The 17,926-nt window shown below is 35.0% G+C and overlaps 1 protein-coding gene across 1 annotated transcript in view; it reads left to right on the top strand.

Moving 5' to 3' along the window:
- Window positions 1-5,070: 5,070 nt before the first annotated feature.
- LOC126818790 (cholecystokinin receptor type A) overlaps window positions 5,071-17,926 on the top strand; it is a 53,871-nt gene continuing 41,015 nt past the window's right edge. Inside the window, exons 1-2 of the mRNA XM_050546358.2 lie at window positions 5,071-5,772; window positions 17,077-17,200. Of these exons, the coding sequence (XP_050402315.1) occupies window positions 5,360-5,772; window positions 17,077-17,200 (537 nt within the window). The 5' untranslated portion in view covers window positions 5,071-5,359. The remainder of the gene's footprint in view (window positions 5,773-17,076; window positions 17,201-17,926) is intronic.

Here is a 17,926-nt window from a genome sequence, read left to right as displayed (position 1 = left end):
GTCACTCGCGATTGCCTTTCAGCTTTCAATAATATTGTTCAAAGATTGAACGTAGTGAAAGCAAACATGGCCCCATATTAATCATAACTTTATCTTGAAAGAACAAACGCAAGATATAAATGAAATTAAATGTCGAGATTTAGTGACCCGTTCAGACTTTCGAACCTGTAGCTATCTATCAAAAACAGCTTGTAAAGTACAACTCTAGAACCAATCGGAGCTCTTCGATATATATTCCGATATTAGGCTTGTCGCTTGTCCGAGTGGTGTTCACGTAGTTAAAACTATAACGTCTGTGAATGTAAAGTATGAGTATTAAAGAACCCTTGAACGTTTAATGTATTCTTGACCTTTATTTGTTCCTGGAGATGTTACACAGTCTTTAATTGACAATTTATCTGGCTCCTTAGCAAAAATCGATTAATGAGTAAATTAGTTTTACATTAACTAATTCTGGACTGGAAAATGTACAGTTTCTTAACAAAAATGCCTGATGATCACACACACACACACCCAACAGAAACGTAATAACGCGGACCCCCACCACCATAGACTGTTTTAGTCATATTGCATTAGTAAAGTTAGAATCTGTTCGGTATAAATACCAAATAACTGATAAAAATATAAATAAAAGCAAATAGGCAAAAATGATTTTACACTCTCGATTTATTCTTATAGAACTCGAATCTAATAAAAATATAGATCTATTTTTCGTTTCGTTTTTTATACTTTCGATGGCCTACACTACATGTAGATCTAACAAGTTATAGTGGGAGTTCACGTTCTATGACGTCAGCTTCCAAGCAAGCGACATTTGACCTGATTACGTCAGTCATTCGATTAACCAATTAGCGACCGCCATGTATTTTTTATCTACTTTTGCTTTGTTTTGATTTCTATTGCCGCTAATGTCTACCCACAGTTCCGCGCAAAAAAGGTCAAACGCTCGATTCGACAGACCATTTGATTGGCTGACCCCTCATTTCAAGCAGAACACGAGTTAAATAACAACGCTTCCATATCCAAGTGTAGTAAAGACAAGTAAAATCGAAATTTTGAACTATAAAAACGAAACGAAATTGGATCTGTGTTTTAATCAGATTGTATAGAACTCAAACCAAATTTGGGTAATTTATTCTCTATGCATTGACTATATGTTTCAATTGAAGTTGTTATTGATTTTGGGGGATCACGTGGCTAAGTGGGTAAGACGCTAGCTCGCTAGCCTGGAGGTCGGGTGTTCGATCCCTGCATTGGCCGAGAAAGTTCATCCAGATTTTCCGGCGTGGTTCTCCCTTGTTAGTGATGCAGGACGGAGGGGCTGACAAGGAAAGCTGTCTAGTCGTTCGGATGGGACGAAAAACCGAGGTTACGTGTACACATTGGCGTGCACGTAAAAGATCCCTTGGCAGTTGGAATTCGATATAAGAGTAGGCCGTAGTGCCGCTGTCCGGGCAAAATTTCCCTCATAGCACACTGTATGGCGTATGCCCGTCTTCATTAGCCCAGGTTAGGAGCAGAACAGTAGGACGGTAAACTCCATTTCATTTCATTTCATGTTATTGATTTTTCTAGGATTTTGAACCCTACTATAATCTCATTATTTTGTAATTTCATTGAGTAAGCCGACTTCAATAAATGTAAATTCCGTTTTGTTTTTGTTTTAAAGCTAACCACACAACAGAACATATTCAATTACGTGTAAGAAAAAAGCTCATTCGTTGAATCATAATAGCGACCCGGACGTTACTGATAGGAACAGATAATCGATGTGATGCTGGAGCGAGATTTTAGAGGTACAGGGCGTGGTAGCGATAGTACAGGAAGATGGAAAAGGGCTTGCATTTATGCTAAAGGGGTGAACCAAATAAGATTATTTTGAGATAGATGTCATTCGAAAACAAAATTATATGCATATGTTCGACTGGAATCCTACACCAAGTTATATTAGGGTATTAGTAATATGTCTGAATCGGTCTTTTGTCAATATTTGCTTTCGTTCTGGTTAATTACCGTTTTTATATGCAACCGGATGAAAGATGATGTATGACATCTGTAGCAATTTAAATAATGACATAATTTGATAGATGACTTATTGATGAGGGCGGGAGGTGGCGGATACCATCACAGAAAGGTTACTTAATATATGTCCAAAGCTAAAAACAGAGATTATATTATTCCTGCTTGCTGAATTTGCCACAGATTTTAAATTAATATTATAGATATACTAATATTACATAATCACGCGAAATATAATTTTCCGTCTCGGTACTCCTGACAAGAAGTATAGGTTTGTTTTGTGAGATGTTATACCAGTCTAGAAATTGATCAAGAATCAAGGACGATGGGCAGAGTAATAACGAACATAAACAGTGTAATTAAAGGATTGTAATAATCTTCTGGTCTACAAATACTGTCAATAGACTGAGTATGATAAATGATAGCATATCCTGAATATATAGTGATATTTCTTCTTTCTTATTAATATTATCTACAATCAGATCTATCAACAGCTGTATGATTAATATATCAGCCCTGACCAGACACTACTATCGTAAACCATCATTATGGAACTCACTTATGTATAGTTCTCCCATATGATTTTACATGTACGTTTTTGCATTCACAGTACTGTCTTCAGCTTTTTTCCTCCACGGAACCAAAAATGCTAATTGCACGATCTCATTTTCACACGCCAACACAGCTGTTATCTCTTGGCTAAGTTGTTTAAATTTCCCCTTTAACACTTGTGGCAGGGACATGGACGCTTTAATTTGATTACGCACGTTGTACGTTAAACCCACGTGGCGGTAATCTCGAGTACTTCTCCGAGTAAAAGTAGCGATATGCAGACCAGACCGTGACCCGTAGCATCACGTATATGTGTACATATCTTTAAATCCGATTAACCAGTCACCTTAAAGGGTTGCATTTGGTCTAAAAGTAATAATCGAAAGAAGATCAGTTGTCAACATCGCAACTGAAAATGAAATATATGAAATAAAATGGGAATTAGCTCCGATTGGGTTAATGAAGACGGGCATGCGCCATACAGTGTGCTATCCGGGAAAGTTTGCCCGGACAACGGCGCTACAACCTACTCTTACATCGAATTTCAACTGTCAAGGGATCTTTTACGTGCACGCTAATGTGTACACGTGACCTCGGTTTTTCATCGTATCCGAACGACTAGATAACTGTCATTGTCCTCCGTCCAGCACCACTGACAAGTGGAAACTACATCGATACAATAAAATCATCTGTAACTTCTATTCGTTTTATTCCACCTTTGTTCGTGTCTTTTTTGATTGTGTTTATTACTAAGAAACCGTTAGAAATACTTTATTTGTTTATGGAAAAACTCCCCGCAGATATATTTGTGTACTCAAGCAGATTTATCTGCTTCGTTGTGAATGAATAGAAATAATTTGAGATTATTAAGAAATAATGAAAAGCAAAAAAAAGTGTTAATTACATATTGCTCTTATTCAATTGTATTCAGTAAGATTATTGCGTTTTATTCACCTATGTAAATATCGCCATCTTAATTGCCCACTCTGGCAAAAAGAGAAGTGGTTTCATAGAGAATTAGACAAAGTATGCTAACTGCCAGCCATCTGAGAAGTCCCAGCATTGCCAATGTATAGACTTCACAGGATAGCCGATAACGTCAGCTAACTGTGAAGCTATGTCATTTCTATAGCCAGAAACAAAGACTGGATTAGCAGTTCCGTTATTTTTTCTCTTTCCGTATAACTTCATTTATTACAATTTGACGTTTATCAAAGAGATTATCAAATTATCAGGGAGAAAACTCAGTTTGGTACTGCCCTGTTCGTCGATTGTGTTATATGACTTATCGATTAAATGATTAACACATTTAAGCATAACGCCTAATGACATAAACCCGCAGCACCATCAAATGACGTGAAGGTTCCGCAGGCTAATAACCACAGTTCAGAACAATGACGAATCATTATAGTCATGATGACAATGACGATAATCTAAAGAGTAGTATTATATTGTCGATGATATGAAGTTATAATTTATTTAACCTATTTTTTTCAATTATGTATGACCGCGATCTCCACGCATACCCAAGGCGATCCACCTCCTTTTTACAGCTATAAATGCCGATACAATCGCTGTAGTAATCATTCTATGATAGAGGTAGTGATCCAAGAAGTCAATACTTGTATTGTGGTTAAATATTGCACAGATACGGGTTTCTAATACACTAAAGTGCAATAGATTTCATTTTATCTTTTCTGATTAATTCGTTTCCCTTGGCTTTGTTATTTATGCTGGGGGTTTTGTTCGCTTTTTATTTTTTAAAAAAGTGTTATTGCAAACTTCAATTAAATTTTGTGTTGACACAGATTATGATCACAGTTCAGAAATAATTTATCTTCTGTTTTTTTCGAAACAAGAGTTTGAAATAAGCTTCCTAAAGCTATGGGGCTTCGGTATGTTGAAATGCTGAATAAGCCAAATTATAATCGTTTTAATGTCAAGAAACTGTACTTTTGTTATAGATATCGAACATTTAATAGTGTGTGGTCTTGAAAGTTACTAAGGGAGGCGAGCATGAATGTTCCCTTTGAAACGCTTAAATAAAACACACTTTAAATGTTGCATAAATATTATTTAAGTATTTATAAATATAGTTTCATTTGGACATTTTCCATTTTATTGCATATGTCATTTAAATTTTCTTCTTTTTTTCAGGTTTTATGTACTGACTAAAAGAAACATTGGAAATATTGTGTTCATTTCGTTTTTGAAGTGGTGTTAAGCAGCTAAGTGTTGAACTGAATAAATCAATTTATATAAGCATTGAGTGTCAGACGGTGCGAATCATTTGAATAGCTTTATTACAATTAAATTTTATTGAACATTAATCTATAACATGTACGTGGAGATGTAAAACATAAAATACATATACATCGTGTCGTAATAACAAAAGAAATTTCATTAATAAATACTAACAAGAAATAATAGTCTAATATACAATCGCAACACCTGTGATACACGCATATAAACCAATACGTGGAATCATTCAGTTAGAAAAAAGGACAAAATCAATAAACGAAACGAGACTGACAGCGACGTAAGGTTTGAAACAAGACGGACTTATCATTATTATCGTAAGTTAAGTCAGTGTCACAGGATATGGTATATGTGGGCTGAATCCGCATTACTTCTCAGCTTTAATACAGGAAGGTTACAAAGTGGCGTTAATCTAGCATAGTGTCAGCAATTCAACATCATAACTTTCCTTCCTCCCACGAAGGTAGTGTGTTGAAATTTCTTAAAGGATTATTTTTGTCCGCAGTCTTACCTGGGATAGTCATCAGTGATGGGTGATATGGATAACGCTACGTTACTTTTACATCAGAAATATAACTTCAGTTACGCGTATTTCTACGAAGGTGATCTGGAACAACTTCGCAAACCATGGGTGCGAGAACCCCATTTTATACCCATGGTAGTCGTGTACAGTATCACCTTTGTTTTAGGATTATTTGGCAATATTGTGGTTATAGCCGTGATGTGTTGTGGACATGGAGCAAAATGCGTCACTTTTCCATGTTTATTGAGCATGGCATGGGCCGATGTTCTTTTTCTTCTCGTCTGTGTTCCAGCGGAAGTGGGGAGACATTTTATCGGACATTGGGAATTAAGTAACTTTCTGTGTAAATTATCAGGATTTGTGGAAATGATGTCTGCAACAGCAACTGTTTTTAACCTGATACTAATTAGTGCTGAAAGGTAAGGAAATCACTTTTATGATGTTCATGTCAGACGCGTTAGTCTTGTAATTCGGGTTTTTAAGTCATGCCCACAAACTCCTGTAGAGTGCGACAGCTTTATGTGTCATGTGTGACAGGTGTCCTATACATGAGTATTGTATTTAGAAAAACTTATGTATTGTTTAAAATATAATTGAATCTCACATGTTTGTTTGATATATATAAAGGTATTTATAATAGAACTGAATTGCGGATATAATGGTTTGTCACGTGTTTAACTAGTTTATAATATGATACAACCGCCAATATAACGGAATGAAACATTTTTGATAGTTGTTAAATAGTTTATAATAGAATATAACCGCTAATATAATGGGATGAAACATGTTTGATATGTTTGATAGTTGTTAAATAGTTTATAAGATAATAGAACCGCCAATGTAACGGGATGCCAATATAACCGTGTGTCACATGTTTGGCAGTTGTTAAAAAGTTTATAATATAATAAAACCGTCATAACCTCATGTCACATGTTTGATATCACTGTGCGTCACATGTTTGATATCAAAGTTAAAAAGTTTTTGATATAATAGAACAGTCATAACTGTATGTAACATGTGTGATATAACGGTATGTCACATGTTTGATATCACAGTTAAATAGTTTATAATATAATAAAACTGTCATAACTGTATGTCACATGTTTGATATAACGGTGTGCCACATGTTTGATATCACTGTGCGTCACATGTTTGATATCAAAGTTAAAGAGTTTATAATATAATAGAATCGTCATATCGCCTATGTCATGTGTCTGATATAACGGTATGTCACAGTTGTTTAAGAGTTTATATAATTGTATGACATTAATAGTTTTAAAGCGTGTCTTCTAACTGACAGCGTACATCAAATAACGACTTTTGTTACATTGTGTATTTCTAAAAGTACACGAAAGCCGAGAAGACACCATATTACCATTTACAATAATAAATGATTTATAAATGATTGGATGTCTGGAAGTCTAAAGTAACAGTAGTAGTTACCATATTTCGTTGATAACTCTGGTAAACTGAAACTGTTACTTTTTCATACCGGGATTGACAGTTAGTTGATCATTCATAGATATAAATTAGCCCAATTCGCCCGCCCGCCCGATACGGCAACAGTAGTAGTCTCCATATTTTTGATAACTCTGGTAATCGTTACTTTTAAATACTAGGATGAGAGTTAGTTACTCGTGAATTCATAGATGTAAATTACCCCCACCCCACCCTACCCCCACCCCGCGAAACATACTGGGATGAGAGTTAGTTGTTAACGGATTCAAAGATATAAATTAGTCCCCCATCCCCCACCCCCACAGCGCGAAACTTCACGACAAATCTAACTAGACGTAAATATAGGTTCAAATAATAATGAATTATTTTCTTTTATAAGCGAATAAAATTATACGTAGGTGGGTATAGATATATTCCATGCCCCACTGGAGTTCCAACATGGATGTATTGTTTGTTGTCGTCTCCAAAAGAAACTTTACTCTTACACTCAACTTTGGCATTTCCACCAAGACATCATCAATCGGAAGTCTACATTATTGTATGGAATTTCATCATCTTTTGTTAATACATGTCAATGGATAGATTTGAGTTCGTATTGGATTTTAATTGACAGGTATTAATTTATTAAAAGGGAAATATATAATATTCAGAAAAATGCCTTTAATCGATGATCACAATTGAACATCCGAACATCTAAGTAAACAGCCTACCTCCTAACGAACGTTATTGAGATATATATTTGGCAGTGATACCATTCCATCACTTCGAAGACCGATCGAGTTTAAAACATGGGGGTGGGGGGTGAGTTGGGTTTCTCATGAGTAATGTTTTGTTCTGAAAACTGAATCAAAAGGTTTAAGTCGTTTCTTGTATACAACAAATTAGATTTGGCATCTTAAAAAAAAAGTACATAAGATACAGCGAGGACATCGTTTTTCTAGATAACCTGATTTTTAATCAGTTAAGTAGCTTTTATATTGGAAATGATATCGGTTCAAGTTTGAGAGAGTAAGCAATATCTTACTTTTCATTAAATCATACTTCAACCAAACATTTTATCATAAGGTGAAATATTTCTCTTCAGATGCTTACCCCCCCCCCCCCCTTCTACAGTACTGATCAGTCACTGATCGGACCCATGAACTAATAACAGTTTCAACAGGTTTTCTCTACAAGACAGTTGAATATTTTACTAAGACTAATATACAATATGTTATATGAGAATAGCTGACTGGAAGTTATGCCTGATCAGCAGCGTAAATAAACGTTTCAAGCTATTCTAATTTAACATCATCTATGTTAGTACAAAACATGCATATTCTTCTTCTTTAGTCCCTTCTGTTCTCAGTAGAATATAGGGCCTCCGCAGAATATTTCCGCCAATTAAGGTCCACGTTTTTTTTCTCCATGTCGTCATTAGACGTCCTCTCGTTACATTCCCTTGTGGGTTCTAATCGTATGCCTGGCGTGTAATGCTTGAATATCTAATCTATCGTCACCTTCGTGAAGGGTGTTTAAGATACGATCGAGCCATCTTATACGTGAGATCGCCCTTAGACACTAATGCGTTGAATACATGTATCTATTGTTAGGCTCTACGTGTCCGGCCCATAGAGTACGGTCTTCAGAGAAATATATTCCGCCACACTTCTTTCATTATTTGATATACTGGTTGTGCTATTCTGCTCAATTCCTTTCTGGTTTTATAAGATAGGTATGTGGTCTTCTTCTACAATTTTACCAGATCACCCAATATGGCATTCATATGACAACATCGGCAGACATTTTGGGGTTTTTGTTACAGCATCCCTCAATGAGTGTGCGTTCAGATCGCAGTATAATCTAAAAATCAAAGACTTCTAGCTTTGGTGTTATCGTCTACTGGATTCCTTTGGAATTTCCACTGCTGTTTCGATAAAAAAAATACATGACACTGAAAAGATTACCGATGATAGAAAACATTAAAAGAATTCGATATATTTGTATTATGGAACAAATGGCCAGTTGTTTCATCATCATGACTCTTATCTTGTCATGGTATTTTCCAAATTGTTGGTTTGTCCCCAATGTCAAAAGTTTGCTTGAAGTCCACAAAGTTCACATATAATGGCTATTGCCCTACGGACAGATACAAACCTAGGTTGTTACCTCAGATGAACTTCAGACGGCCATCAGATCCACAAGCGATCTAATTGACCTTCCGTTTGGTAGGTTGTGGGTTAGATTTCTTTTATTATAAAAATCACAACAAACCATGCGGACCAGTCATGTAACTGGATGTCCTTGACGGAAACATGGTCGCATTTCCGGATTAAAAGAAACGCCACTCAGTAAAACAAGATAATGACTTATAAGATCCCCCACCTTGCTTTCAACTCTTGCCTTCTTTTGCCACCCAATTAATGTCATTAATTGTTCCATATTACAATTATAGTTTGGTGTTCGGATTGGGTGGATATTAACCTCGGGGCTAATATAATTATAGTAAGGACACGTGGAAGAAATCCATTAATATAATCAGAAATAATTAGACTAGTTAGCTGTAGTAATGTTTAGAATTCTGGCATACTGTGATTCCGTGTTTTTTTCTTCAAGATAACGTGTATAATGCCCACTATATTCCTACCGGAATCACTGACCACCAATACTTAGAGGGACTAAACCCCATACTCGTTAATTTCGTACGTGCCACGAACGAGAACCAACCGATTGATTGAAGATTGATTATCAATAAGTCATAATTCTGAAATACGTGGCACTAGCGATGAAATGACGCTAGTTAGTAATCTGGTAAGTATTTAGGTCGCTATGAATAAAGAAGACGCGATTAGCATCTCTTTCATCTATGACGTAGAAGTTGCGGGACTACTCGGCAGTAAAACCCCTCATCTGTTATTGTTAGTAGGCATTAACCCACAAGTGTTTTTTGTACATAAACTTGCCACTTCTAGCCTATCAACAGCATATAAAATCAAGACTGTGGTGTAATTAGGAAGACATTAAGTATCGTAAGGAGTACACGATGTCCTTTAATCATTGGTAAAACAGCAACATGTAGTTCAGACATGTTCTCTTCAAGGCGGCTGGTTTAATTCATCTTATGCTAGAATGCAATATTGTATTCGAGTAGGATATATTTTCTTAGACATTAAAAACCCCACAAGAAGCGGTTATTATCTTGTCCTATCCGATTCACAAGCAAAAGGCACCGGAGATGTAAAATATTTAAGATAATATTCTAGAATTCACAGAGGTTCAAATGTTTTCTGAGATGCAATGCAAACCCGCGTATCTTGGAATTCCAACAATCAAAGAGTTCTGTTTCTCAGCTCTCCTGGTGCCACCCTGAGTTGGTTTCGGAAATTCACGAAGTTCGCTAATCCTCGATTACCACCTCCACTTTAGTGTCTGCTTTTGATTTTATTCTTCCCGATTCCTTTTGAAACCGTGGTTCTTTATAGTTTGACCTTTCTTAAACAAACCATATTCTTCTATTCTCTCATCTCCGGCTTTTTAGTGTTCACATAACTGTCACCAATCCTCAATAAAACTAATGGTTGAAATCAATTTTGCACTTTACTGCTAAAACGTGGCAATAATTTCTGTAAATTGGCATCATGGCATATTTCCTGACACGTTTTGAAATATCACACAATGGTTTTAATATGCATATATGCATTTAATTTTTCTAATACATTTCTAAATTTCATTAAATATACTTTTTTTAACGCTACCTGTAATGGAGGCATCTGATATATGCAGTGAATAATGTGTGGAATAGTAAGCATACTCTATCTTGTACACAGTTACTACTATAACGTACATTCGTTACATGCTGAAACAATAATTGCGTCAGCACTTCCGATATCTTTAAATCGTTGTTACGCATCAATTATACCAAAGATTTTCCGTGTTTACTTGGTATCTTTTTATAACATTAGCAAAATTTGTGGACGCCGATCTTTTGCTTAACAAATAAATATGAAATACGAATAATTCTCTTATATACGGGATGATACAGTTGTGGATTTAACACACAATTCTAAGAATGATTACCATACATTTTCATCATGTTAATTATTTCTAGTTAACGAAACGTTTATTTATTCGTGAACCACGTAACAGATTATCTAATTCGATCTATCAGAGTTAATTATATAAAAAATATTAGTCTTAGAAACATAAATGTTAACATTAATTTGAGCATCAATCACTACGTCCTTTGAATCAGATGGTCGAGTACAGATAAAACAAACCATATTCATTATTATATTATTTATCAACCAAATTACATAGCTATTAACATTTTGTTGTATTTTTGTATTGATGTGGTTCATTAAAGGGGCATTATTGGAGAGTAGATAAAGAGTTGACAATTCTCTCTATAATAGTTAAAAAATAGATCAGTCAAATTACTTTACCCTGAGCCGAGAAACCCGAATTTGAAAAACACTGTTAATCATAAAAAGCCGTTGTATCGCAGATCGGATTCAAATCTGTTTAAAATCATCATACCCATCAGATGGCATCGAGAGCTGATGAGTTGATTATGACCTTGTCGTGTTAATAAACGTCTAATTAACAGTTTATATAACATTTAAGGCCTAAAGACAGACCTGCCATAGGCAGATAAGGGGAAAGGTTGGATGATTTTCGTCCATCTATATACTATAAATTATACAAAAATAAGCCAAAAGCAATCGAAAATATTTACTAAGAAGTACGGGTGTACTATATGAACCAGGATGTTATCGTAGCCAACTTGCAATTACGAGGAAAAAAATCGAGTTCCCTCAATCGATACACAATTATCCAAAAGAACAAGCATGCAACGTTCATATAAGAACAACAAGATTGCCAAGTGTACTACATTCCGATCGGCAAAATGGGACATTTCTGACTATCCCCCCACACAATATCCCTTGCTGTTGAAATTCGAATACTAGTACGATCCAAGCATGTGCCAAAGCTAAATTAAATTTAGAATCCTTTGATTTGTATTACTATCTTAAAGATGTTCAGCAAAATTGAATAGTTTTCAAACACATAAATCTTGTTCGTGCTGTCATGTTCATTTCTTTTATTAAAGGAAATGATTTGTACTCAAACTGCAAACATGCATTTGTTTTTCTTAAAAATCAATTTCTATTATGTCTTGAGTTTAATGAAGCAATGTTGTGAATTGGATTGAAGGAATAATGACCCGTACATTTGAATACGGATCATTAGGTTAAGATGTGGAGATGCACGTTATCACAAAATAAAACTTTATAGCTGAAATAAAATAATAATCTATGAACATTGTTAGACGGGGGTTGTCTTTAATAGGGGTATTTGATGGAAATGTTGGGGTTTTTTTTATCTCATTGTCACCACCTACTGTGTATTGTATGTTAATAATGAAACTGATGATACAGTCAACTAGTTGAACAGTATGTGTCGATAAGAAATCAAGTTTGACCCATTTTAAATATCTAGTATTATTGGCGAAGCATCTAGAAAAGCGAGTACAAATATAGAGACGTATCCAATAATAATCTAGGAGAAATAGCAAAAGTCTAGATCATCACACGATTAAGGGTATAAGTAGCACCGAGTGGACCGATAATTATCCTACAGTAATCTACAAATTAATGTTTTAGTTTTTACTATCCATTGGACTTCGGTATGGAAGCCGATAATTACCCCTCCGCCCCTTCTTGCCTTTGCGTTAACTAAGTACGAATAAAAGGAGGCGATAAATAATGAGTGAAAAGTCATCTCTCCGCTTCATGTCTTACCTTCTTCCCTGTGTTAACTCATATCGAAGATCTCTTGCTTACACTTCGCTATGAAGCTTTAACCGGAAGTCAAAGCCGCGAAGGCAAAATAGAGCGAAGTTATTTCCGGTCTGTATCTGTCACGCGCACTCGTATTGTTTCAACTTTAACTCTGGGTTTTCCTTGGATACTATGCAAATAGTTCTTGTCATCCTCCCAGGACGCAACCAGTAGAAATCTGGCTTGAAATCAAACCATAACCACTAGTTTATCAAGACCGATCACAAACAGTATAACAATCGTCCAATTGTCTGTTTTTACCGCATGTCCTTTACATAAATAAGATTAAGAACAATAGCTAACATATTTTAAACAACCAGCAAATGCGCATTTTACGACAAGATCCAGACGTTAACAACTATGAAAGAGAACAGTCATAAACTGATAGAAGGGGATTTTATCATGAAATTTCCAAATACTTCCAGTCATTGGTTCCATGCGTATCAGGCTGCTCGTCTTATTACCTACATATTATCACGTTGTCTCGATCCCAATCTTAATGCTTTGTAAATGAAACGTCTGTATCTAAGGTAGTAAACTGATTTATCAATCAACTATATAATATAATAAAACTGATTTACCGCCATTTTCTCCAGACTTTGATTCCATTTACTTAATTAAATGATCGCCCCCTTCACAAGATTGAACGTTACTGTACAGTTTCTTGTTATGACGCATGGGTCTCTTAAAGGGTCTCTTTTATCTCTCAACTATAGACGAAATTTGAATTACTAATTCTTATAATAGACTAATGTCCATATTCAATAGCCAAATTAAATGCGTTTTATGCAGAATTCAAGGATATTACTATTTACCGACCTCTCAGGATCTTTATTCCTGATGAAACAATAGGAAGTGATCACAGATTGACGCTAGTCGTTGACCAAGACAGCTGCTTGTTTGTCATGCCATAACTGTACATCTTGAGAGGCACCGAGCTAAATATTACAGCACACGAAACTCTATGATTAGTTCAATAAAATTGGTGACGTACACGCATCTCGTGTTCAGTAAGCTTGAGCGTATCTATGTAATCAGCCCTCGGGCACTCAGAAAAAACTTAAAATGTGCTTTTTTAAAAAAAAAAAAAAAAATATGATTAATTTCTGACATTTTCCGTTATATGGAATTGTTACTGCATTAAATATTTTCCAAAAATCTCTCATTAGAGACAAAACAAGCCATATCGTTCATATATTTGTAAAATGGAAATAATGGATATTGTAAATAAAAAACAACACTTTGTGAGGAATGGATTGGCGTGCAAGTAAAACTTACAGAATCTTATACTTTATTCGTTTAATGTAAAATAACGGTTGATTCTTTATGGTCTTAAACCTTTATTTTATCCATCATCTGACTATGTTCTTGCATAACGTTGTAGGCGAAATTTGTCCCTTTATGCGGCACGCTTGTTTTTCACATTTCATAACATTTGGACATTTTCCTCGAATATTGGACCTTCCCAATACTAAGTAGACCTGGGTATCTAGACTGGATTGGTCAACTATTTCTTTGACACTGACATTCTTTTCTACTTGACCGCTCAAATTTCTGGCTTTTAAACATATGTTTTCTAATGAATTCTGGTGAATTCTGTTAGTTATTAGTTAAACACAATTTCATTCATTTAGATATTTAATATAAAAGAGAGAGAGAGAGAGGGGGGGTAACGTCCACTCAACATAAACTAGGTCATTTCGGTACTAACAGATGGGTCAATTTTATTTCAGTAATTCGCTTGCGCGTAAAAGTCTTTAGCAGTGGGGGGAGGGGCGGAGTACCCAGAGAAAAGCCACAATGTTGGACAGGCGACTCTACTCCTTGGAACGTACAAGCAGGGAATCGAAACCACGCTACTTGACCCAATGGCAGACCTCATGATGCAACGCGCACGCGTTAACCATTCGGCCACTCCAAGCCCCCGATACTTTTTATATATAAATAGTTTATTGGGTAAATAAGTTAAAGGTTTTAAAAATGGATGGTAATTTTCAATAAATCATAGATATAAATGGGAATATTAACAATTTCATATGGGAGAATACTAACATATCGATATTGCTTTTAATGATAATTTTATTGGTAAATGTTATTATTTTTTATTAAATAAATCAACCAGTTCTTATGATGTACACTTTATTCTAAATTACAATACATTATACCATAACGAAATGAGTTTATAATATATCCTTTAGGGGCATTATATTACACAGGTTGATAATACAATTTGATAAAGCGGCATTTCTATATTGATATTATTAATAATGATATTGGTATTATACGATATTACTAACACATCTAATTGATGAAATGACAGGAATTAACTTCTGATAATATCTCTAGTTGTAGTGCCAATATTTATCTTTTAAACACACCAGAAGTTTAAGTCTGGCAAGTGGATAACACCTTAATTAATAATGTTACATTCATGCTGACATTATATTTCAGACACGTGTATATTATATATGTATCTTGTCCGTCTTTAGTTTATTATCGTTTCATTATATTTACTAATCAATAGCAGAAAACTAAATTCCAACGTTTATTTATTTCGATCATATTTATGTAAACTATTCTTTGATCATGCAGTCATCGATCAGGTGCTTTTTAGAGCGAGCATTCTTTACTGTGTGCATAGTGCACTACCCACATCTTAATGTGATGGGTGTTAGAGCTTTAATTTTTAAACTCAAAACTATCTGGTCAAATATGTACTTAAATCTGGACACCGAAATATTTATATACCTTTCTTTAACTGAATGGAGCAACAGTTTTAATGTGAGACCTCGTTAAATTTCCCCTTATAGTTTTCTACGATTTCTTCCACATGGTTAGTCTGACAATAATGACATGTTCTCTTGGGCATAATTGTTTCATCGGTATAAATTTTATATAAAATGTTGATGTTTGTAATGACCATGCGAAAACAAATTACCCACAATATATTAAACAGGTCAAATATCAGTGTTTGGTGTTGAATTTTTAGCGCTTGCGTCACTCAACTGTTATAAGGCAACGCCAGCAACCGCCATTTTCTTGCCAGTGTAGTGAACTGCCCTGCGGTTTTCCACAAGGCTCTGTACTTGTCCCAATTCTGTTTAGCCAATTCTGTTTAGCCTGTACATATTCAAGTTTCAGATGACACCCAGTCATAATTTCACTAAAGATTTCGATAATTATAAATGTCAGATTGAACTGATATTAAATGCTGAATATCATAAAAAAATGAAACCTCATGGTGGCAAAACCAATTATCATGCCAACATCTGAAAGTCGATATTATAATGACAATACAACCCCGATGGCAGTTGTTCTATAACTTCATCACATTGAGCAGGTATTACTGCTGTTGGGTTTAATTCTAACATTGATGTTTGCGTTTCAAGTTAATAATCTATGTACATTTCTATTTAAGAAATATGGGTAAAATAAAGAATGTCGTTAGATGCTATAAGATCACAAGTATAAAGCCTTTACAACGTAAAGACTAGATAACTTACTTTAAGGCTTTACTGGCTGGCCTCCCTCTACAACTCCTAAATAAGACACTAACAGTGTATAACACAGCTGCTCGGCAGATAATGTGCGAATTCTTTGGAATGAATTTCCGTTTAATATCCGCCGTCTATAAGATCATTTATACCAAGCCTTAAGACATATCTATTTAAGCAGGCTTATGATACCCAATGAAATAATTAAAACTGTACGTAATATTAATATTATTGAGCTCCTTTTTAGCTGGAACCTGCGTTTATTTATTAGTTATTGCTACATACACGTAATTTGAGCACATGTATATGCATTTGTGCGTTATATAAATGTAAGAATAATATTATGATAGATAATGGCGGCTACGTTAAAATGCACGGTAGACACACAGGCATTTATCACCCAGTAATTAATTAATTAATTAATTAAGGAGGCTAATTTAGTAATTTGAATGTATAAGTTTACTTTCCGATAATAATACGTTCAGAGGGTCGACACGATGACCTAATTATGCTTGCAGAAGCATATCTTTTAGCGCTGATTTGTTTATTCACTTTCCGTCTCTACAGTTTGTAAATGCCTTCTTACATCAACCAGAGAGTCCAACGTAGGACGTTAAACCCCATTTCGTTTCATTTAATAAACTATTTTTAATCACCAACTAGACATGGGCTGTTGGACTGTCAACCGTTGCTATGTTTATATTATATAACCATAGCTTTTATACAAATAAAAATCTGACGAGTTACAGATTTCGTGAATGATTATGTTCTATTAAAATTGCAACTGTACTTGAGCTGTGAGTCTAGGGCGGGTTCAGATTGCAATGAGTTTGGTCAGCTTTGTTTTGTAAACGTTCGAATGTCATACTTACGTGCTGGCGACATATAGTCTCCCCATGACGTTCTTCAATACCAATATTATGATTTTAATTTGTGTCTATTTCTATTTCAGGTATTTCGCAATTGCCCATCCACTGACATCTAAGATCATATGTACTAAAAAATATACGAAAATCGCCTTAGTAACTACGTGGATAGGCGCCATTTTACTTTCATCGCCATCTTTTATTGTAATGGTAAGCTATTTTACTTAATGTTTATTGAATAGTCTGTAATTTTTTCTATTTAGCAGAAATGAATGTTTTGTGGCCTACTTTGTCTGGAACTGCTTAATAAGCTTTAAATTTGGGGTAATGGCTACGAATCTAAACAATCATGAATTTAAACGTCGAGAATTAAGAGAAATCGACATAACCCACATGCTAATACTTTTTATTGGTTCCGTGTTTGTTGAGTAAGCACTTACATTGATTGATCGATTGGTTCTCTTAAAATTCTCATTTTACTTTCGTAAATCGGCCTTTTAACCCATAAACCCCTTAGCACCAGACGTACGACAAATGGCATAATTTTCTCCTGGCTATCTGTACAGACTACATTCCTGAATCAAATTACAAGTAGTTTTTCTTGTTCATCGGTGTCAAGGTTTCATCTTCGCGCCATTTAACATTTACTACATTAGGATTATCGCACAGTCATAGTTTATGTGAAAATGCGTAGGAATGATTTTTAGCAATGCCTTGGAGATTCCCCCTGTCATGAATCGGGAACCAAATCAAGTCATTAACACTTAAGAATTTACAAGAATCTCTTGATTTTCGTGTTTAGAAATGATGTGATTTTAATGGCCCTGGGAATTCCCTGTCCTGAATCTAGAACAATATTGAACTTCTAAAGATTGAAAACCGATTACAACTCCCACCATCATCTAATTTTGAAGACAACTGAAAGAAAAAACCCAA

This window comes from Patella vulgata, chromosome 4 (genome assembly GCF_932274485.2).
Source record: "Patella vulgata chromosome 4, xgPatVulg1.2, whole genome shotgun sequence".
Lineage (NCBI taxonomy): Eukaryota > Metazoa > Mollusca > Gastropoda > Patellidae > Patella > Patella vulgata.
Note: the sequence above shows the minus strand (reverse complement) of the source record. Positions and strands in the feature narration are given on the sequence as shown.